At 40.1% G+C, this 24,731-nt stretch overlaps 1 protein-coding gene and 1 long non-coding RNA gene across 5 annotated transcripts in view; one reads left to right on the top strand and one right to left on the bottom strand.

Moving 5' to 3' along the window:
• Positions 1 to 9,536, bottom strand: part of MICU3 (mitochondrial calcium uptake family member 3) — an 87,060-nt gene extending 77,524 nt beyond the window's left edge. For 3 of the 4 annotated variants that reach the window (XM_058669868.1, XM_058669870.1, XM_058669869.1), the window contains exon 1: positions 7,640 to 8,269. In XM_058669868.1, coding sequence (XP_058525851.1) covers positions 7,640 to 8,029 — 390 coding nt within the window. In that variant the 5' untranslated portion in view covers positions 8,030 to 8,269. Of the gene's footprint in view, positions 1 to 7,639; positions 8,270 to 9,149 lie in introns of those variants that run through there. The other variant, XM_058669871.1, reaches the window with a different exon arrangement.
• A 4,895-nt stretch (positions 9,537 to 14,431) lies between these two features.
• On the top strand, positions 14,432 to 18,529 carry LOC131481489 (uncharacterized). The gene is made up of 3 exons (XR_009246354.1): positions 14,432 to 14,662; positions 15,228 to 15,309; positions 18,440 to 18,529. It is a non-coding gene; the product is annotated as an uncharacterized LOC131481489 (long non-coding RNA).
• The last annotated feature ends 6,202 nt before the right edge of the window (positions 18,530 to 24,731 follow it).

The raw sequence follows: 24,731 nt of genomic DNA, 5'->3' as shown, positions 1-24,731 counted from the left end.
GTTTCATAGAAAAAAGAAGCAATTAGCCAAGAATTGCATCACAGTTGCTTGGTACTCAACATGTATACAATGTTTCCTCTCATCTCTTCCTCCCTATTATAATGTTAAATGTCATCTCTCTAATATTGCACAAAATTAAAGTCTTCGGTTACATTTTAACATTTAGCCCTTGGAAAATTAGTGTTCCTTTCTTTCCCTTAAATTTAACCATCCTCTTCCTCGCAGCATTTAAACACACTGAAGGAGCTTTCACTTTAAGAAACAAACAAACAATACTAGAAAACAATTCAATGTGCCTTAATCTACCTTTCTCCCACCTGGGCTTCATGGTCAAATTCTTCAAAGAATTACCAACACTTACTTCACCCTATAAACCTTACTTTTTTCTTGACCTTTACTCTCAACTTACCCAACTATAATCTGATTTTTACCACAAATTGTCACCAGACTCACCAATGACTGTGTTGTTGCTAAGCTCAATATACATTTTTTATTTCTCATATTGGAATTTTACTCAGTGAATTGCAGCACATCCATCCAGTGGCTGAAACAAAAGTGTTAATCTCACATTAGTTGTTCCTTGTTCCTCATCTCTGTGTCAACAACCAGTGCTAGTGGTCTTGCCTCCTTAACCTCTCCAAATCTGCAATATCTTACAATTTCCCTACCAAAACAAAACCATCTCTTATCTAAAAAGGTAGTACAGGTAAAAACTGATCAACATGTCTATTTTTCCTAAAAATTGAAGACAACAGAAGATTATACTCTCTCACGTTATTTAAGCAACAGTATCTTACCCACTCTTCTGATTTCAGCACTGCATCCCATCCCATTGCCTCCACACCCAAAGTGGTATTCCTAATTGCAAATCTTAATAAAGCATCTTCATGCCTAAACATGTACATATCTATGTTTTTTAGATAAAATTAAAATTCCTTAACAGACGTTTTAGGTCCTTTAGTCTCCACTTTCCAAGAGCTATTAGAGCTATTTGCTATCCATTAGCTATTTGCTATCCATTAGCTATTTGCTATCCATTGCTTTGCTAAGTCATTGGCAGGGGGCTGGATTAGAACTGGAGCAGCCAGGACACAAACTGGCTCCCACGAGACATGCCACCACTTGCAGGCAGATGATCAGCAGTTGAGTTATTGTGCTGGACCCTGAGCTTCTAATGTATAATGTCAAATGTGCATTAGCATGCATGAGACAATTTTGGAAGCACAGCATTTCTGAATAACTATAACAACTAGAAAAACAGTTATTTCTAGATTTTAAATTAATTCAGTCAACAAATACAAATTTACTAAAATGTTTTATACAGCCTCATGCCCTATGTGGATGAATAAAATCTGTGTCAAAGACATTTTAAAAATGTAATGTTAAAAATGAGAAGCAAATGATCTGCCAATTAACTTGACCCAATCTTTCTAAATATACTCCATAAATAAATATAACATAGTGTAGGTCTATCATACAGAGGGTTGAACTGAATTTAGGGTGCCTGTTTCTCAGATTAGAGTACTCATTTGAGTCCCAGATAGTTTCTTTTTTTAAAAGATTTATTTATTTATTTGATTGTTAGAGTTACACAGAGATTTCCCATCAGCTGGTACACTCTGCAGACTGCCTCACTGAACAGCACTGGGCCAGGCTCAGGTTAGGATCCTGGAGCTTCATCAGGTCTCTCAGGGGTGGCAGGACCCAAATGCCTGCACCTTCTTCTGCTGTATTTCCCTGGCTACTTACCACGCTACACAAACAGGCTGGCCCACTGAGCTCCAGTGCCCCGGAAGGGAGCAGGACATGCCTCAGGTACTTAAGTCCCTACTACTGAGGCTGGACGATGTTCCTGGTGCCTGGTTTCGGTCTGGCCCAGCACAGACAAGCGCAGGGTGTCTGAGGAGTGAACCAGGGGATGGATGCAGGATATCTATTTTTCTCTGTATCTCTCTGTATCTCTCTGTATCTCTCTCTCTCTCTCTCTCTATATATATATATATATATACATATATATACACCTCTCTCTCTCTCTCTATATATATATATATATACACACACACACCTATATACCTGTATTTTGCCTTGTGTCTATTACTTAGCTTTTCACATAATTAATAAAATATTTGTTTTAAAAAGCATGACTATTATCACTCCTTTAAAGATTCCAATTGTCTTCCTTAATTGTGGGTACGAAATGGCTCTCTTTAAAAACTGTCAAAGACAAGTTATATAATCAGTCTATAAGAGTATAGTAATATTCTACTTAAAAATCACACATAGTTCAACCCCAAATTACATAAGTAGATATGTATGTGAAAATCAGTTCAGATGCCACTTAAACACAAATACATCTGAATTCCTATTAAAAATCAACTCAGTGTTTCTTAAGATTACACAGTTCAAGAAAATAAAGTAATACACTTTCACTCACTGAACACTGTGCATTATTTGAAAATTTCCAAGTCCTGCAAGAGAATTATAGATGAAGTTTTGTTTTCTGTTTTGTTTACTTCGTTTTAAATTTAAACTTAAAATTACGAGTCCTGAATCTCAATGTGGACCTAAATAAAGAACATTCCACAAAATGTAGCAACAGGCTTTCATCAAATTCCAGGCAAAAGACACATTCATTTCTATATCTACAGATGTGATATAAACATAAAGAGAAAATATTTGCCGCCAATTCACCCAAATACACTGTGATCAGCTGGGCGTGGAAAGGTCTGTATTCAAATGGTGGTATGTGAATCTGTTACAAGGGTGAAGGTGTGCAGGGAGGATCTGGTGGACTTGTCTTTCACAAGGTGATTGAGGAAGCTAAGCGGGATCACTTAGCTTACTTCCCATATAACAGAATAAACCTATTTTCAATTTCAAAATGAACTTAATTTCAATTTGATGTCCCTTATTTTATAAACAAACCCACATTTTCTCCATTTACATATCTGGTAAATTCTTCAATATGTCGGGGAGTAGGGGGAAATAAAGCATAAAACTATATTCCCTGGAAAATACACACAGTTAAAAAGGGGCAGGCATGGTGGCTCATCAGGCTAAGCTCTCACTTGGGACATCTGCATCCCAAGTCGGGGTGCTGATCCGAGTCCCAACTAACAACTCTGCTTCGGAAAATGCTCAGCTTCCTGGTAACACATGCTTGAGAGGCAGCTTGGGCCCCTGACTTCAGCTTACCCCACCCCTGGCTGTTGTAGGTATCTGGGAAGCACATCAGCAGATGGGAACCCTGTCTCTGGAGTTCTACCTTTCAAGTACATGGAAATATGAAAAAAGACATGTGAAGAAAATTTAAAATGCAGGATTTCTGGCAAATACACACACACACACACAAAGAAAATCAGTTGAACTCATTTTCCACTCTACAAATGAAATGAAGCTGCATGAAGCTTCTTCAAATAAACAAATCATACAACAGATCATAGGTACTGTTAAAAAAAAAGGGAGTAAAATGTGTTCAACATTCTGTGTGTGTGTGTGTGTGTTTCTGGCCCCCCTCCAAAAAAGGCAATTCTAGGACAAAACTTTTTTCCACTAACAAAAATAGTGTTGTATGGCTAAAACTCTCAAGTTCTCAGCAGAATGTTCTTGTCAACAACTCTTTATAACAAAGTTCAAGGCCACAGTCTACTGAAAAATTTTGGCAAGCCAAACTTACACAATTAAAATAAATAGAGTGTCACGTGATGTGGTCCTCTAAAGACTGAAATTTTAACTGTGACTACTCTTCCCAAATCTAATGCTATAAATAACTACTTTAGTTGAATAAAATATTAAACCATTATTTCTCACAGAAGGTAGTTGTACCTTTGCAATTTGCATGTGTCTTACAAATATCTATCATGGGCTTGTCTAATTTAACAAATATGTATTGTATCTACAAGATTTATGCCCATACCAGGCAATGAAAATAAGAAGGTGACCAAAACCAGTGTTGTCCCTCTCTTTAAAGTACTAAGACAAGCAATGAAGGCAAGAGATTCAGAAATAATTACTTCTAAAAATAAGTATCTGAGGAATCACAGCAAGAATACCTTAACAGCATCAGAAATGGACTTCTGGAGGAAGGTGAAGGTTTTTTGTTGGTTATTATGCTGACTTCCATCAGTTAAATTATTATAACACATACAGGTTAATATATTTGCCAAGCTTACGAGCAATGTAGAATACTCCTTAAAAGAGGCTTTATAAATAAGAAATTCTTAGCTATAGTTTTAAATGCCAAAAGGGATAATTTCTACCATTTCAGGAAGAGAAAGCAAATATAAAAAATAATGCAGCAGCACAGGTTTAAAATTAGAACTCTGAAAAATGGCAGACTAACCACATGGTCTCTTTCAATGCTTTTTTCTTTTTGCTGACCACACCGAAGTCACAACAGATAAATTTTAAAGCAGCATTAATATACAACTATTAATAGAAAAGCCTAAAACATCCAAAAAAACCTGCCAAACTTTCATAACGTTTAGAAGATGGAGGCGATTGACTGATGTAGGGCCTGTATTCTGTGGAAAGACCTAATAGAATAAGTTAGTTTTTACATTGCCCTCTAAGAAAGGGCAAGAACTTGGAAACCCAAGGACTGATAAGACAATGTAAATCCTGGAGTTGAAAAAGAGAACTGGGGCCCAGCACCACGGCCTAGCTGCTAAAGTCCTTGCCTTGAACGCGCCAGGATCCCAAATGGGTGCTGGTTCTAATTCCGGCAGTTCCACTTCCCATCCAGCTCCCTGCTTGTGGCCTGGGAAAGCAGTCCAGGATGGCCCAAAGCCTTGGGACCCTGCACCCGTGTGGGAGACCTGGAAGAAGCTCCTGGCTCCTGGCTTCGGATTGGTGCAGCACCGGCCGTTGTGGTCACCTGGGAGTGAATCATCGGATGGAAGATCTTCCTCTCTGTCTCTCCTCCTCTATGTATCTGACTTTGCAATAAAAATAAATAAATCTTAAAAAAAAAAAAGAAAAAGAGAACTGAATACCAACATGAGTATAATGAGAGACCCCCAAAACACATGCTGTTACACATGTGTATGCACCTATGCCTTCATCCACATCACTGCTCCTCTTTCCTTTCCAACTCTTTGAAGAAACTCAACGATACAATAGAGCAAGGGAGCTAAAAAATACTGACATTTGGATGCTGCTGCAGTGAAAATGTCCAATCAAGACAAAACAAACAAAACAAAAAAATCTTCACACACAAAGAACTTGGGTGTTCTCAAGCAAGCAACAAAAACAGCCACTGCAGAAGCATCCCTAAAGCAAAGTGAGAGCTTTTAAAATCGAATAGGAATAACAAAAGACCTACAAAAAAAAAAAAGAAAGTAATTCAATGAGTAGAAAACAAAATTAAACTGTAATTTATATCTTTATAGCAAAAGAGAGACTCTAGAGACCATGAGACACAACAGAGTGCTACACCACAGTTCTCTGAATACCAGATACAGGCAGACACCTGCAGCAGTGGGTAAGACACCGCTTGTGACACCAGCATCCTGTAAGTGCAAAACTGGGCTTGACTCCCATTTCAGAATCTGATTCCAACTTGCTGCTAGTGCACACCTTGCAAGGCAACAGGTGATGGCCCAAAGAGATGACTTTCTGCCACCCAGATGGGAAATGGGACTGGATTCCCAGTCACTGGCAGCAGCCTGGCCAACACAGACATTGTCAGCACTTGCTGTAAACTAGCAGAAGGAAGGTCTCTGGTGTTTTATTTTTTCCCCTTCTCTCTTAAACAAAAATTGCTGAGTATCTGTCAGGAGAACGAACTTCCAACTAACAGTAGTTTCAAAAAAAAAAAAAAAGAAAGAAAGAGTCAAAGAAATAATACAAGAAAATTACACAGAGCTTTCAAACATAAATTTCCCTGGTGAAAACACCCTATGTACCCTGCACAATCAATTTATTTTAAATGCCCACCTCAAAGTTCATTACTGTGTAAATCTGAAACAGTTGGTATAAAAGAGAAGATTGTAACAAATTTGCAGAGGCAATAAAGTTCATACTCAAGTGGCACAGCTAAAGAGAATGTAGGGCTCGCTGGAGGAAAGTTAAGACACAGAACCTGAAAATTATTCAGTGTCTAAAACAACAGACAGGATTTTTCATAAACATGAAGAAATGCTTATGCAAGTAAATAAAAATATGTATAATAAATAAATAAAACCAGAATGTATTGAATGCCCACTACATGTCAGGGCTATCATGGTGCTTTAAATCTATTACATATTTTAAACACATTAAAACATACAGGGGACTTCAGCCTAATTCTGCAGATGGAGAAACAGGAATGGTGAGGATGATTTGCCACTAATGATGCAAATACATCATGGGAGAGTGAGAGATCTACCATTCTGCTTGCGGTCTTTGAAAAACTGCAAGATGATTTCTCTCAAATTTAGAAGCAAAACTAATGTTTAAAAAGAAAACACTGCTTGAATGCTGACTGAATGCTAACCTGTTCTTAGACCAACTAAGGTTGGTTAAAAGTTTCAACTCTGTCAGCCAGGACACACTGTCCATACCCTTACCTTTGCTAAGCCACACAAGTTCACGAGGTTGAGGGTAGTGGCTACCATTTTAAGTCTTTGATGTATACAAGTACCTTATATTTTGTGCTGGTGATAATGCTGCTACAAGACCCATAAATCAGATTCCCTCATTAAAGCACATCAATAATCTCCAACAAAAATAACTGATGAACTCACATCCAATCACCACTGTGTACCTAGGTAAAGAATCAAGGCTACACAATTTTATTCAAGTTATAAACAACACAGCTGCCTCCTTTGTGAATTCTTTTTCTGTAAGCCTTCTATGCACACTTCTGGCAGATGTACATGAAAATTCTCCTGGGTAATTTTCCTAGTCATCTACATGACCATTACAATCACTGACAGGACAAAATATGTCATGCTCGCTCCTTTACTCATTCTTCCCTTACACTCAGATTTACAAGACGAACTTGAACATTCTCATGTGGTGCCCCTCTGTAAAGAATTAGCTTCATTCATAGTTCCCTACCTTTGCTTTCTCTACCTTTGTCCCTATGCACTTCTAAATTACTGCAACTTTCTAAGGGATTCAGGCTTTAGTGGAAGAGAGGAATAAACTCTTTTTAAATGGACTTCTATTTTTTTCCCATCTAGCAACATGCCATTTGTACTGTTCTTCCAAAAGGAGGCTATATGCGTTAGTATCTCCTGGCTTGGGAGTAAGAAAAAGGCCTTGCACGGATGTGAAGAACCCTGTCCAGTCTGAGGCTTCCTTTGCCTCATACACAGACAGGACCTTCCATTGCCTGCTTCAGTGGGGAGCCGGCTGATAGGTGGCAGCTGCAGGCACCTATAAGGTTCTGAGGCATGCACAACAGCATCCTCTCTTCCCAACACCTGGATGAAGGGCTTTGTGGGGAAGGTGGGGGGTGACTGGCCTAGCAGGTCTCCATCTCCGCCCACCCGTCCACATCCCAGAGCTCAAGGACTCCACAGCCTGGGATGTCCGAAGCCGCGGAGGCTCCCAGTCTTAGGCCCATCCCGAGAGCAGGTGGCACACCTGCCCACCAACTCTCGGGCATCACCTGTGGGCCGGACGCGGCGCGCGCGCGCGCTCCCGCACATACCGTCTCCTTGGCAGCGGCCACGGGGATGGGCAGCAGCCCCCGGGCGCGGGGAGGGTCCTCGGGCTGCGCGGCCGCGCTCTCGCCGGGGCTGCCTGGCGTCGGCCCCCGCGCGGGGTCGGTCCTGGGGTCCCCGTACAGCTGGTAGCACACGAGGCCGACGAGACCCCCGCCGGCCGCCGCCGCGATGCCCAGCTCCCCCCAGCGCCGCCGCCGTCTCCAAGCCGCCTCAGCCACGGCGCACTCCTCATCCTCCCGGCAGGAGAAGGGCCGGCCAGGGAGGCCCGGGACGGTCCCCGCAGGCCGTCCCGACGGCCCCAGAAAGGGCTGGTGAGGAGCAAGCGGAGACCCCAGCCGAGGCGGCGGCCACAGGAGTCTCCGCAGCGCAGCCATAGCGGGAGCCGCCGGCACCGCGGCTCGGGAGGGGGCGGAGGTGGGGAGAGCGAGGAGGGCGGCCGAAACCTCGCGAGAAGTGCGCACGCCGGGCTTCGCGGCTGTCCCAGAGCGACCCCTACAAACACGGGGCTCCCCCACCAGGGCCGCCTTCGCCCGGGGTACCTGGAGGGCTTCGGCCCTGGAAAAGCCGCGAAGAGGCGGCGGATGTGGCCGCCTCTGGGCCTGCTACCCCAGCACCCCCAGAGGTCGTAAATAACCACGCCGGCACCGGGCGGCACCTGGCGGCGCGAGAACCCGACACCGCCGGGTACAGCAGGGGTCAGCGGAGCTGGACAGGCCTCTGGGGCGGGGGCTTGGCCGGGCTCCCCTCGGCTCGCTGGGCCTCCACCTCAGCGGGACCCTCCGAAAGCGACACCCCCTCACAGCGTCCAGATTTTCTAATTCAATCCTGACTGATGTGAAACTGTTATCTTCACGTGTGTCACAAAAATGAAGTGTAAAAGAATCAACTGAAGTTACGGAAATTGCAAATAAAGGCCAGTGATGTTGCCACTCGGCCTCAGCTTCCGGACTTTGGGTAGGGAATGACTAATGCTGTTCTGTAGGGGCCACTAATACATTCTAGAAATTTCAGTTTTTCTAGAATTGATTGAGCAGATCATATTTGTCTTAAGCAAGTATATGAAAGGAAGATATTAAAAGTCTTGTTAGATATTTTTAGGGAAAGGCTGTTGGTATAACTAAGCAATTGATAAGTGCATTTGTCATAATTCTATTTTTTTTTCCTTCTTTTCCTTGATACCATTTTGTAGGTGTATGGATTCCCCCTTCTCTCTCCCCATTTTTCCCTCCCACCATTTTCTCTCAAATTATTACAGTAGTATAGTCCTTTACTAACAGTTACAAGTTGAACATTTTGCTATTTAAGTGTATCATGACTTTGTAGGTATACGCAATGCTAGAGAATCTATTATCAAATAGTCAAAGAATATTTAACAGTTTCATTAGAAGTCCTTTTATTCAGGAGTAAAGACACATACTGTAATTGCAACATTCACCATATGCTAGCCTCCATTATACAGTTCATCCATGAGAATATATATATACACTTGTTTACCTATAAATCTCTTTATTTTGTAACCCAGTCCCAAAGTGCAAATATGATTACTTCTTACATTCGTTATGCTTTTTCTTCTTGCTACAGTGTGTTGATTTTATGAGAAGGTTAATATGACATTCTTAGCAGTTTCCCATGCCTAGCCTCAATGTCAGTAACTGAGTTTGAGCTTCATACAATGGAAGAGTGCCAGGAACTCCTGGAATGTTTCATTCTAGCAGTGTAAAAAACTAAATCCAGCGGTCACAATGGGGCTGCAGTGACATGCTGATACAATCTAGTCATTCCAGCAACTCTTAGAAAGACTCAGGGTTGGCAGAGACCATCAAAATGAGATTTCCTGGCCCTCATCCTGCAATTCCTCACTGATCCCTTGTCCAGCAGAGACTTAGATAGCCTACATCATGTCTTGTTTAATACAAGCTAATGGAATTTTAAATCACTTTCAGTGGTTTAAAAAAATCTTCTTGGACAAATATGTTTAGGATACCGTCTGAGTATGTATTTGTGTGTGTTTCACTCCCAGCCTGTTGATTTTGGTAGTCAGTGTTGTAAGTAAAGACTCCGTGGTGGCTCCTTACCTTATCACCAAGCTTCACTCAATTTCTGGATTTTGGAAAGTTTTAGTTTTCTAAAAGCATTACTGTGTATTTTGGACTGAACAAAATTTCCTGATTTTTTTAAGAGGCTATACACATACCTTAATGGCACAATTCTTCAACAAACTTATGAATTTTTACTAGCTGCATATTAAAAGCTTTAAAGACGGTTTGGGGAGATGGTACAATCATATCTTATATGAATAAAATGGTACACAGAGATCCCCCATCTAAGATGACTTCAAATACACACACACACACGAATATGTCCATCTATCTAATATTTTTCCAATGTAATAGATTTGCAGAATCCAGCTCCTACAAGTAATTTCCCTGGCTAGAAACCTAAGTTCTGCTGTGAGGGGTACTAGGTTTTGATTTGTAGAGTACCCAGAACATTTTGCGAAAAACAGTCTTGTATGTTCAAAAAAGTTTTTCTAGTTACAACTTTCCACAGTATCACTCTCCAAAAGTCAAACTTATTTGAGAACAAGTTATTTTTCTTGTTTTATGTTTGATACATGTGTAGCCATAGCTACACAAGAATAACCAAATTCTTTTGTGTGAAAGTTTTCTGAGTTTAATTCCCTAGAATTTCTTAAAATTATAAGAAAACATGCTAAGAATCTGAAAATTTTCTGCAAAAAGTCACAAATGGTGTTACATTAATATAGTCAGCCCAATTTTTCTAATCTTCTGTATTGAATTCTGCTGAACATTAATATCCCTAAGAGGCGGGTGTTGGGCCTGGTGAAATGCCTGCATCCTGTTAAACACATGGATTGCATTCCTGTTTCTGGTTCTTGACTCCAGCTTCCAAATAATGAAAATCTTGGGAGGGAGTGGTTGTGGCTCAGGTAATTGGTGCCCTGCCACCTCTGTGGGAGTTCCAGCTGCTAGATTTGCCTCCCACCTGCCTGGCCAGTTTAGGTATTTGAGGAGTGAACCAACAAATTGGAGCATGCGGTCTTTCTCTCTGCCTCTCAAATTATTTTTTAAAATGATGGGACCAGTATCGTGGCATGGTGGGTAAAAACCTCCACCTGTGCAACCGGCATTCTATACCAGTGCCAGTTCATGTTCCAGCTGCTCCACTTCCAACTGTACTTCCTGCTTTTGACCTGGGAAAAGCAGAGGACAATCGTGGCTAACCATGGAGGAGACCCTGATGAAGCTCTTGACACCTCACTTTGGCCTACCTTAGTGTTGCTTGCTGTTCCATGTGGGCACTGAACTAGTCGATCAGGGACCTTTCTCTGTAACTCTGACTTCCAAATAAATAAAGAAGTCTTTAAAAATACTAATATTCACAAAATGCTCCTTCTACACAATGAGAATCCACACCTTTAAAGGTATATTCACTTTAACTCCAAGTGAAAAGAAATGTGCTGAAAAATCAGAAAAAAAAATTACCAAGGGTTAAGCCAAAAAGTATGTTTTAGAATAACATATTTCTCAGTGGATAAGCAGTGTTAAGATGTGTGTGATCAGGGCTCTAATCTTGGTTTTGTTTCATCACAACTGGAATGATTTGAAGACCCCAGCTCCCATAAAACACTGGCTGGTGTTGACTAGGAGGCCATCTTCAGGATCCATGTTCTAATTATCCAAGAGGCCCCAAGTATATGTATGCTATTTATTACTAATAGAAATAAAAATTTTTTTAAAAAAAATTATTTCTATGAAAGACAGAGAGTATCTTCCCTCTGTTGGTTTACTCCACAGCTGGACCTAACAGCCAGGGCTGGGCCAAGTGAAAGCCAGGAGCCAGAATCTCCATTTGGTCTCCCACATGGGTGGCAGAGGCCCAAGTTTCTGTGGCATTATCTGTTGCCTTCCAATGTGCATTCACAGAGAGATTGGAAGGGAGCAGCTGGACCTCAAGTGGACTGAATAGGATGTGGGCATCCCAAGCAGTGGCTTAACCGGCTGTTTCACAACACCTCCACCCATGTCACAGCATTTTTTCATGTGGTTTTTCTTCTTAAAAATGTATAGTTAACATGATTTTTAAAATTTTTTAAACTTAAAACATCATCCTCTGACTCAATCATTTGTTCTTACTATTTTTTAAATTGCATAGAAATTAGTGACTTAAATTTTGAAAATATGAAAATTGCATGTAAGAAACAGAAATGTCTTAAAATTTCTATTAAAATGTGCCATTGGGGCCAGTGTTATGGCATAATAGGTAAAGCTGCCCCTGCAGGGCTGACATCCCACAAGAAGCACAGGCTCAAGTCCCTGATATTCCACTTCTGATCCAGCTCCTTGCTAATGCATCGGTGAAAACTGGCCCAGTGTGGGACGTTTGCACCCATTTGGGAGACCTGGAGGAAGCTCCTGGCTCCTCTTTCTGGCTTTGGTCTGGCCAAGCCCTGGCTGCTATGGACATTCACGGAATGAAATTTTAGATGGAAGATATCTCTCTGTCTCTCTCACACACACACACACTCAAGTGTGTGTCTCCATAACTCTGCCTCCAAATGAATAAAATAAATCTGTAAGAAAAACTCTGCCTGTTAGAGGTGGACTCAACAGCTGCATCAGCTCACTGGAGCTGATTGTTAAATTCTCAGGACTTTCCCGAACCAATTATTAAACAGAGATACTATGAAAAATTAAAGTACATGAAGTTGCAATTACATAAATTGTTTTTAGAAATAATTTGCATATATTATCTAAGTATAAAATACAGTACTGGAAATTATTCACTTCCCAATTTTGTGACTATTTTCTCTTATGTCTTTTGTGTATTCTGTGTATTGACATTGTGCCATGCATCTCCTCCAAGTTGTGCCACAAGTAGTGCAAGAATGCAGCCTGATGGAAGCTTCACAAAACTTTGCAAATAATATTCTCAGAACTCCCACCCCTTTAAGCTCAGAGCTGTTCTTAAGCATTTCCCAGCAATTATTGCCCACAGGTGCTTCTCAGGGAGACCTTCTCCACTTCCTAAAACTGTCCCTTCATCTTCAGCTGCTGCTTCTCATGTGTGGTTTATGGGCCTGGGTGGAAAGTTACCAGAGATCACAAACATCCGTAGGCTAGACCAGTATAACGGTTCCTGTTTAGAATGTGAATGGAGATTGATGGAGACTGAAGGAATTAGTAACCAAGTTATGATCACAGCAGTGTGCTGGATTAGAGGGTTTTGAATTTGCATGAAGTTGCTGAAGCTGATTTAGCTGCCACATGTCTAAGACCTCATAGCACCACTTTCATCTGGATTGAATATGATTGTGTCCTTAAAATATGTCTGTCCTTTGAATGAACATGATTAATATTTAACTTTTGTGTAGGTCAATGTATGTTAAGGAACAGTTTTATGTTCTCTCAAGTTTCTGGAAATTCCTACATAGGAACTATGGATTTGGAGCAGACTAGGATTTGGATCTGACTAGGTTCAGATCCTGGTTGTGCCACCCAAATTCTTCTACCTGACAGCATGTCAGTTTCTTCATTAGTAAAAATTAAAGGAGCATAATGAGGGTAGTTACAAAAGTCCTTTGGGACAAGGAAAGGAACTAAATGGCAAATTGATTTTTTTTTTTTTGGCAAAACGCGTTAGAACTCTAATAATTTTTCATAATACGTATCTTCCAGGAACTTTTTGAAGAACTCTGATTTTTGGTGATTTTTAGTCCAAAATGCTGCAAGGATACTTCAGGCTCCACTAGGGGAATTGAAAAGAATACATCACTAGGCAGAAGCCAGGTCCTTTCCTCCTCTCAACTGAACACACTCTGCTCTTACCCACTTTGTATTTGTGGCTGCATGTAGAATTGCTTTGGTCAAATAGTTTCTGCATGTAAAATGGTTTTGGTTAAAACGCTTCCAATACTTCTCCCCCTAAAACATTAAATGGTTAAAAACATACCCACACCAATACCTCAAAGTTTCTTTGGGGATCTCCCCAATCGAACTGCTCGATTCAGAACCCTAGCCAAGAAAAGACAGAGGACAGAACAAGTCAATCAACCACCTCAGCTATATATTGGCAGCGAATACTGGGCGAATGAAGACTCCATGATGGACTGTGTCAATCAGTGGATTCTGCAATGACCTCATCGAGCTGGGAGTGGCGAAACTGGCAGCGATTCATAACTGGAAATCTATTAAAACCACTTGAGCAAGTATCTCAGAACATGCTCCACATCCGGGACTTGGAGTGGGTGGGAAACTAGGTGGGGCTTCTCCCTCAATATCCCCCTTTACCTCTGATACATGAAGGAAACAATATGGACATAATAGTCTTACCCACTTCCCTATAGCCCCTGAACCTTTTTTACTGTAATTAACTATGTAGAGATTGTCAACAATATAATAATAAAAAAAAAACATACCCACACCAAGCTACCTGTAAATTCTTTTCAGTCTTCTCTAATGTTACACAATAAATATAAAATGCTAATGTGCATATTGTAGAAATAAGTAAATATTGTTCCATTTGCATCATTCTCAAGGAAATCACTCAATTTTTCCTTTGAATTCTGGATGTGGTCCAGAAATTTTGCTTAGCCCTGAATTTTGGGTAACGCACACCAATCAATTGTAGTTGGCAAGAGAGAAACTGCTTTTTCATCCCTCTAAAGTCTGCATGTACGTGCACAGACTTATTTTATACAGTACTTGACATCTCTAAATGATTTTCTCTTTATGCTTAGCTTCCCATCTGTTCTGAAAGCTGCCCTTCTGTTCGATTATCTGTGCTTCAAGCAGTTTCCCACTCCGCACTTGACCGTCTGGGTTATGGCCAGGGACAAGAATACCTACTGCTTGTTCTCAGCCTGCTGACCAGATGCCTACTGGGTCCATCCATATGGACATTTCATGGGAGAAAACACTGGATCATTTGCTTCAAATTCTAAGTTCCTTTGGTCTTCCCTTAGTCAATTAGGAATGTAACTGCTGGTAAGTACCCCAAAGTTTTACTGCATTAGGAGATGTTTAATGGGATAATCCTTTAACATTTTTTAGGCTGTATCAAGATTATCCCATTTTTTTCCCTTTTGTTTCCTACACTTCAAACAATTTTGCCAATCTTAGCTGAACTCCTTTTAAGCTCTACACATTTATTCTTTGTTATATAATTCATTTAGTAAATAATACATTGCTTTATATGCTTTTTATTGATATGTAACATATATAGAAAGGGCAGATCTTAAGAATACAATTCCGTAAATTTTCAGTGAATGCACTGAATTGGAACCTAGATCACAAAATTCTTCAAATATCATCTACCCTCAGAGAACCAGAATCATAATTTCTAGCATTTTATGTATAAATACATATGAAATGTATGTGTGTGTATATACATGAGCAATCTTCAAAATGTTTATGGACACTGCTCACAATCTTTTACATCAATTTTGCACGACTTTTTGAAGTACCCTTGTTTACATTTGTTGCTGCTTTTCAACTTTAGAAACAGAATAAAACAATTAGTTCACCTTCTTTTTCAGAAAATCTATTTCAGAGGCCAAAGAACAGAGAGAGCAAGATCTCCCACGCCCTAGAAGTCTATGACGGATGGAACTAGTCCAGGCTAACCCAAGGGGGTAAGAACTCAATCCAGGTATCCTATAAGAGCAAAAAAAAAAAAAAAAGCAACAAAAAACAACTTGAGCCATCCATAATATTTTAGGGTTTCCTTTTATTAGGAAGCTGGAGTCAGAAGCTGTAGTTGGGTATCAAACTCAAGTAATTACAGCATGGGATGCAGGTATCTTAATAGCTGACTTGGGCCCGATGTGATAGCGTAGTAGTTAAAGTCCTCACCTTGCACGCCCGGGATCCCATATGGGCACCGGTTCTAATCCCGGCAGCTCCACTTCCCATCCAGCTCCCTGCTTGTGGTCTGGGAAAACAGTCAAGGACAACCCAAAGCCTTGGGACTCTGCACCCACGTGGGAGACGTGGAAGAGGCTTCTGGCTTCAGACTGGCTCAGCTCTAGCCATTGCAGCCGCTTGGGGAATGAATCATCGGATGGAAGATCTTCCTCTCTGTCTCTGCTCCTCTCTGTATATCTGACTTTGCGATAAAACTAAATAAATCTTTTAAAAATAAAAAATTTTTTAAGAAAGCTGACTTGATCAATAAGCCAAATGTCTGCCCTGTAATTGCCCTCTTTGACTCGGTTTTAAGATGCAAAATTCATCTACATGATGGTATGTAATTGTAATTCAGTAATTTTTCACTTCTAAATTGCTTTTACTTGATTGAATGTGCCACACATTTTAAAATTAAATCTAGGCCACTATTGATGGATATATGAATAGTTTCTAGTTTATTGTGAATTGTAAGCAGTGCTGCCATGAGTATTTTTCTATCTCTCGATAGACATAAATTTTCATTTTGTGGACTTGTACCTAGCAGTGACATTGATGGGTCATAGAATATGCATATGTTCAACTCTAATAGAAACTGTAAACACTTTTAAAAAGATGGCATATTTTGAGATTCTAGTGTCATGCTTGTGTAGCAGATGATCATTGCATTATTTGGGGTTATTTCCCCCATGACAGCTACATAAATCAGACTGTGTGTTGTAAAGATCAAAGTGAGAGAAAATCAAATAGTTAAATGAGAACAAATGACAGCTTGGTTATTGTCACCACTGACAATAGTGAACCGAAAGGACTTGTGGTCAGTCAAGCCCAAGGGAGCCTGTTGCTCTAGAGCTAAAATGTAAGAGGATCCTGCCAGAAGAACAACCTCAGAACTAGAATCTCAAAATCACAAAATTGGTTCCTGAATCAACCCTTCTCCATGATCATGCTGTTTCTTGTCATTTCTTGCTTTCTCATACATTTCATGTTGCTAAAATACCAAAGGATGGGGACTTTATAAAATAAACTTGTATTTGATCCACAATTATGGTGGCTGAGAATCCAAACAGCACAGTCACCAGCATCCTGGTGTGGGTTCTTTGTCTATTCACAATGCAGCAGAAAAGCAGAAAGGGTTCCGACCACACGCACAAGGCATGGTGTAGCCTCACTTTATTAATACCTGTTTCTGAGATAACTATTCCAGTAGCATGACGGCTGACCCATTTCCAAGACAGCATTCATTGATTCATGAGTACAGAACCCCATGACCTAATTACATTCCTGTAGTCCCCACCTCTTAAAGGCTGCAGCATCTCAACCCTGCTACACATGGGCTGTGAGAGACAAATCACATTCAAACCATAGCACTTGCCAATCATTTTCTTTCTACCTTTGGTCTCTTATTTGCTTTGATTTCATTCCAGATGAGTTACCAGGTTTATCGGTGCTTTTAGTGTTTGATGAGTCATTGCATTCCCTTGTTTCTCAACTTCTCATCTTGACCCTCATTCCTCTCTTACTCTTCCACTCTAAGATACCAAATTCCCTTAAAAATTATTACTAAGGCCCTCCAGTTTATCATGTAATCAGCTGCAAATATGCTCTGACGTCATGGTTTTTTTTTTCTTTTTTGGACATAGCTTTGTATCGGGTAAGAGAAACTGCTGAAAATCACTATCATCATCATTTGGAGTAGGAAGTATTCAGGACAGACCCCTTGGTGCCTTGGGAGCTCCTGAGCAACAGGGTTTGATACAAGAAAAAGAGGATGTGAAAGACATAAGACCAAATCATAAAAGATCAGGATTTAAAATTCATTTTCAGGGGGCCCGGCTGCATAGCCTAGTGGCTAAAGTCCTCGCCTTGAACGCCCCGGGATCCCATATGGGCGCCGGTTCTAATCCCGGCAGCTCCACTTCCCATCCAGCTCCCTGCTTGTGGCCTGGGAAAGCAGTTGAGGACGGCCCAAAGCCTTGGAACCCTGCACCCGCGTGGGAGACCTGGAGGAAGTTCCTGGTTCCTGGCTTCAGATCGGCGCAGCACCGGCCCATTGCAGCTCACTTGGGGAGTGAATCATCGGATGGAAGATCTTCCTCTCTGTCTCTCTTGCTCTCTGTATATCTGACTTTGTAATAAAAAAATCTATTAAAAATGAAAATAAAATTCATTTTCAGGTACCGTGGTAAAATGTGTTTACCCATCCTTTATTCAAACGCAGGGTAGCAAGTGGAGGTATTGATGCAACAGTTAAGATACTTATTGGGATACCTGCATTGCATACAAGAGTGCTTGGATTTGATTCCTGCCTCTGCTCCAAATTCCAGCTGCTTGCTAATATGCACTTTGAGAGACAGCAAAGTTACAGCTCAAGTAGTTAGATCACTGCCACCTTCGTTGAATTCCTGTTTCCTGGCTTTGGCCTGGCCTAATGCTAACTGCTTCAGGCAGCTGGGGAGTAAACCAGTGGATGGGAGGTATAAATAAATAAATAAAGTGCAAAAGAAGTGGGTAACATGAACGGCTTTTCAAGTAGGATATTTTAAAAGTCATACCATATTTGGTTTTGCTTTATTTTGCATTGGACTACAAGTGTTCACTAGAGAAAAGAATTTTTTGTTTTATTACAGTTGGAGACAAACTGACATTTAGGTTACTTTTACATGAACAGTCCCCAAATGGTCAGTCTGCAGTATACAGTTGTATATTGTTAGCAAATTATGTTTGAATTTTCAAGTATTAGTTACTATTAGTCGAGATTAAATCTGAAGAAAACTGGCAATGCGAAGTTTGTGTAGTCAGTCTTAAAACAAGCTTCATGTCTTTAAGTGATTTTTCTCTTTTTCTCTTGATAAACAGCAGAGATGGGATGTCTCAATTGCAGATGTAGACAAAAAAGGATTTTAATTTCAGCATTTAATATAACTGTTACAATGGTGAAAACAAAAAGAAGCAGGTAAGAAGATTAATTCCTGTCAGTCAGTCTATATACAAATATTACTATGGAATGATTTTGCTGTTTTTGATTAATTATATAGACATGATATTAAAGAATAAGCTCAGATGTGTGGACACATAATAGATACAAGTGACTGTTCAGACCAAGAAGACTCCTGCTCCGCAGGTTCTGCATGGATCCTGTTAAAAAGCTGTGCATCTAACAGCTGATAGAGATAAACTTACGAAATATTTAGCTTCTGGTTTACACTAGTGCTATTCTTGGGTTTCGTCAAACTACATCATCTTAAATAGAATATACATATCCGATTCTAAAGTTATTATGCTTAAACTTTATATCTGTTCTCATGAAGATTTTCAAACCAAAGAATTAAATGAATGAGTCATATAACTGTATCATTTTCTATTAAAATATATTGATTTGCTAACACTAGAGATCAATGAGAAAACAAATCAGAAAATGTAAAATCTTTGACAACTGAAGCATACCAAAATCGTTACCCTTCAAAAATTACGCCATTTTTTTTTATCCCTGATCGTCCCAAATTTCATGTTCAGGAACCAGCAAACCTTAGACTACCACATCAAGGGAAGTGGAGTGAACCGTTCACTTCATGAGAAAACTTTATAGAAAACCACTAAATGAGTTACTGTAATCTCATTGTGCAGGTGCAAGGTCTCCTTGAATGATTTTTCCCCAGAGTGTGGAGGTCTGTTCTTCCATTCTTCATTGTTACACAAGGAAACCATGCTTCACGAGCATTTCATGGTGTGCAGTGTTTGTTTCAGTGCATGTACTTTCATCAAAATCTATTTAATGGTGTCTTATGAGCTATAATACTTAGAATGAATCATTAAACTCTTGCCCTGACTGCATACGTATTCAACTGATTTATTATACACCTTTGTCCCTGTAATGAGTTTGTTTTTTATGTAGAAGAAAATGGGTGCAAAGTGGTTAAGAGACTGTTCGGGATGCCAGCATCCCATATTGAAGTTCCTGGGTTTGAGTCCTGCTTTGAGTTTTGATTCATCTGCCCGCTAATATTGCCCCACTTGACAGCTCAAGTGCTTGAGTCTTTGGCACTCAGTGGGAGACCCAGATTGGATTTCAAGCTCTGGCTTTCAACCTGGAATAGCCCAGTTTGTTGTGATTATTTGGTGAGTGAAGCAGTGCATGGAAGATCTTTGTTTCTTTCTCTGTGCCTTTCTAAAAAATACAATTAAATACATAAAGAAAATTAACCATAGAGGAACACCAAACAATGATAAAACTAACATGCACAACTTGAGGTTATTATCCAAACAAATCAAATGCTCTCCCAAACTGAAAACACACTAAATGAAAGAAGAAAAACACTGAAAAGTATATGAATACACTTCATCAGGCTAAGTTTTACCAAAGTTTATCTTCTTTCTCTTATAGTTACGAAGGACTGACAAAACATTCAGGTAAAAGAAGCAACTAGGGGTAATTAGAGAGATGTGAAACTTGAGTTTCAAAAGAAAGGTCTTAAAAACAACTTTTAGGGCCCGGCGGCGTGGCCTAGTGGCTAAAGTCCTCGTCTTGAACGCCCCGGGATTCCATATGGGCGCCGGTTCTAGTCCCGGCAGCTCCACTTCCCATCCAGCTCCCTGCTTGTGGCCTGGGAAAGCAGTTGAGGACGGCCCAAAGCCTTGGAACCCTGCACCCGTGTGGGAGACCTGGAAGAGGTTCCAGGATCCCAGCTTCGGATCGGCGCAGCACCGGCCCATTGCAGCTCACTTGGGGAGTGAAACATCGGACGAAAGTCCTCCTCTCTGTATATCCTCCTCTCTGTATATCCGGCTTTCCAATAAAAAATGAATAAATCTTAAAAAAAAAAAAAAAAAACAACTTTTAGGGGCTGATGTGATGGCTCAATTAGTTAATCCTTCACCTGAACGCCCCGGATCCCATATGGGCGCCGGTTCTAATCCCGGCTGTTCTACTTCCCATCCAGCTCCCTGCTTGAGGCCTGGGAAAGCAGTCAAGGATGGCCGAGAGTCTTGGGATTCTGTACTCGAGTGGGAGGCCTACAAGAAGCTCCTGGCTTTGAATCGATTCAGCTCCTGTGGCCATTTGGAGAGTGAGAAAGGGAACAGAAGATCTTCCTGTCTCTCTGTCTCTCTACTGTCTGTAATTCTTTCAAATAAGTTATTAATTCAATAAATTAATGAATTAATTAAATTATTTATTTCAATTGAGAGGAAAAGACAGAATTCTAGAGAGAGAGAGCAGACATTACCATTTGCTGATCCAATCTCCAAGTGTAGTAGCCCGGACTGGGTTTGGCCAAAGCCCAGAACTGGGAACTCAATGCAGATCTTACACATGGTGGCAAGAACCCAAACATTTGAGCCATCACCCAAATATCTCAGGATCTGCATCAGGAAGAAGCTGGAGTTAGGAACCAGAGCTGGGGATTGAACCCATGTACTCCAGGATAGGATGCTGGTGTGTTAACTACTGAACCAAATGCCTGTCCTAGGAGAGAGGTGTTTTTTTCTGGGTGTGTGTGGGGGGAAGTGTTATGGAGGGGAACTAAAAAGAGATCTTTTCCATGTGTATTTTTATTGAAATTCAGTTGAATTTTAAATGTAATATAGCAAAAAAAAGTACTACGCCTTGAATGTTAACGTGTGCCAAAGTGTATTGTATTAGTATAGAAAATTGTAAATTATAAACTAGTTTTATAATAATGAATGGGAATTTGGAGATTCAAGATAAGAGAACTTTTGAAGTTGAAAAATCCTGCGTGTATAAAAATATGTGCTTAGCTACTTTGATAAAATATTAATGCTCGAATCTCACAATTAGAGTCTTCTTTATCTTCTTTAACGTTTTGTTTTTTAAGAACAGGAGAACATAATTGATTTGAAGAGGTATGCTTGTGAAAATTAGTCTATATAGTGAAGCAACTAGTTCTATTTTCCTATCAGGTTTTATCTTGAAATTGGATATGAAATAACAAAAAAGTGTTAGATGGAATGTAATCTAACCTAAGGACTGATTTACAAGAAAACAGAATGATTCGGGTTTTAGCAGAAGACACTCCCTAATCTGGCCTCTATCAGCAACCCCTCTCTTTGCTCCGGTACTCCCAGTGTTCTTGGTAGCTAGACCACCTTCCTAAATGCTTTCTGTTTCGTAGGGCTGGTGTAGTGCACTCTGCACTTATTTTCAGTGAGGCTGCTTGACACTCCCCGCCCCCATCCCAGCACCACCACAATTGTGTGAAGTCCTCCTTTGACCAGTTTGGATCTGCTGGTTAGATTATAAACTTCAGGAGGATAAGACCGTATATTGTCTTTTATCAAGCACAGACTTTGTCTATTACATGAGCTTACATATCTTTTGAGCAAATGAGAGTTGTTTCTTTTCTGTAAGGTTTCTGAAAATTCTTGCAGTTTTCAAATGAAGAGTGCTTTTTTTCAGATAATAAAGAGATGAATTGAGTTATTCCTAAAAATCCAGAAACCTAAGTCAATAAAATATTAAAGTACTCAAAATAAAATTGCTTTGCAAAATGCATACCAATTATAACAGCTCATTAGAAATATCTAGGTTATAATATACGTAACTTGGAGAAAATGGCAATGGATCTGTTTTTTCTTTAAGTAATTCATAAAAAAAACTGTTGCAGTATGAACCTTGTATCTGAATTTGTTGTAGACATTGGTCAACACGGTTTTATGAGTGATGCAATTCTCAAAGAAGTTCTCTTTGTATTTGTTTTGCATGACGACAAACTAGGCAAAATTATTCCTTGCCATTTTGCTTGCTTGTCCTTGAACTTCAGCTTCTGGTCCTTGAATTCATTTCAGGATCTCACTGCCAGTTAGAAACTTATAGCCTTGTTCTCAGGAATAGCTCTAGTCAAATATTTTCAGCGTCAACACTTTCACAGTGTCCTGACAGCTGCACAGTATCTGCTGAGCTATATTTTAATGCTCATGAAGATTGCTGGATTTTTCACAATTTTTGTGTGATTTTTGTATTCTTGCCAATGACATAATACTAACAATCATGCAATTTTTTTCCTTTTTTGCTGACACTTGCATGAGTACCAATCGGAACATAAAAGCTAGACGAGTGAAACTTGGCTGCTTTCACCCCTGTCTGTCAACGTCCCTCTTGGCCTTATCAAGGGTCTGCCACACTGTCCTCTAGCGGCTGACCCCAGGAAAGACCGGTGGACACTTTGGCATGGAGCCAAACTGCCCTTCCTCCAAGTGCGTGGCCTTGTGTCTAGAGCCAATCACTTTTAAGAGGAAAATATAGTTTTTGGTCTGCAATTGTTTTAGTTTAGTCAAATTAAACTTCGTATCTTTGAATATACACTCAAGGATGTGAAACTATAAAAATAAGTTCAAGAAATCAAATACTTCAAATTTCTGCAGTCTTAATATGCACATCAATTAATCAATAGACATTTATCAGGTATGAGATATATGAAGACACTCTTTTCAGTGCACTGCTTAAATTAATCAGCAAAATAGACCAAGATCCCTGCCCACATGCAGCTTATATTCCAGTATGAGGACTTGATGAACGAATGTGTTTCTACCTAAGGTAACATTCCAGTCAGACTACTTGGAAATGTGACATAAGCCATGCCATCAATACATTACTCTTTCCATGTGCATCTCATTCTACAGTGGCCACTGTAGAAAACTATTCATGTCTCCCTAAATTGTGTGCTGAAACTTAAGCAAGGCCTTTTTTTAAATCTCTCCTGTCCTGTTTTTTCCAGGTTCTCTGCCCTATTGTTGTGTTAGGCTTATCCCCAGGCCTCTAAGTTTTAAGTTAGCTAATCTACCTGCTGAGCAGTTTTTTGGGTAAAGTAAGATACTAGTGCTACATAAGCAGAACTGGTTATCTGAGCCCTTGAAGTGGTGGAAAGAGATGGATAAACGGGCAAATATCACTTTACTTATCTTCAGACACAAAATTTCAAGGCAATCTAATAAGTTACTATTCTACTTTTCATTTTAAAGAAATGTGATTCATCATGTTTTCATAGACTAAATATTTGTATCTCTTTATTTTTAACAAATTTTAAGGAGAGACAACTAATAAATTCATTAGCTGCTTAAATTTACTGATCTCTAAATTCCCTGAATATATTATTTGGGAGAGTATTGTAAAGATGTATTTATTTATTATTTGAAAGGAACACTCACAGAAAGAGAAAGAGGTCTTCAGTCCTCTGGTTCACTCTTCAAATGACCCAAAATTGCTGGGGCTGGACCAGGCCCAAACCAAGATCCAGGGACTCCATCCAGGTCTCCCAATATGGTAGCTGGAACTTGAGTACTGGAGCCACATTCTACTGCCTTCCCAGGCACGTTAGCAGGGAGCTGGATCTGAAGTGAAGCAAAAATGACTCACGTGGGTCTCCAACATGGAATGTGTACGATAGACAGTGGCTTAACTTACCTACCATGTCACAAAGCCAGTCCTTGAAGAGTGTCATGCTAAAAACAGGAAGAATATTGATGACAGTTCTACACCCTTGTAAAATTTTGAGTATTCATGATTTAACCTGAAGGACATTATAATAAGAAGGCTCCTTTAATATTTATTGACATTGTCCTTCACAAGGATGAAGTACATTTAATTAAAAATGAAAAACAGAGATTTGGAGCCAGTATTATGGTGTAGCTGGTTAAGCCACCACGTCTGGCAATAACATGCCATATGGGTACTGATTTAAGTCCCAGCTACACCACTTCTGATCCTGTTCCCTAACAGTCTGGGAAAGCAGCAGAAGATGGCTCAAATCCTTAGATCCCTTGTGTCCCATGTGGAAGACCCAGATGAAGCTCCCAACCCTCACCATTGTTGCTATCTGGGAGAGTGAAGCAGCAGCAGCTACAAGATTTCTCTGTCTCTCTTCTCTCTATAGCTCTGCTTTTTAAGGAAGTAAATAAATTTTAAAAAACAAAACCAAACCAAAAAACCCTTGAAATAAAGAAATAAAAAAGCTTAGTGACATCTGTGAATACATCACAGTATGGAAAAAAAATAAAGGAATGAAAGACTTGCCTACTAAACTTATTTTTAATCCGTTATTTGATTCCTGATTCTGAACACAATCAAGTGAAATAATGTGTATAAGCAGCAATGCCAATATTTCAGTTGCTCTGGAAAATCAGCCTTTATTGCAGT

This window comes from Ochotona princeps, chromosome 11, assembly GCF_030435755.1.
Source record: "Ochotona princeps isolate mOchPri1 chromosome 11, mOchPri1.hap1, whole genome shotgun sequence".
NCBI classification, from domain to species: Eukaryota; Metazoa; Chordata; class Mammalia; order Lagomorpha; family Ochotonidae; genus Ochotona; species Ochotona princeps.
Note: the sequence above shows the minus strand (reverse complement) of the source record. Positions and strands in the feature narration are given on the sequence as shown.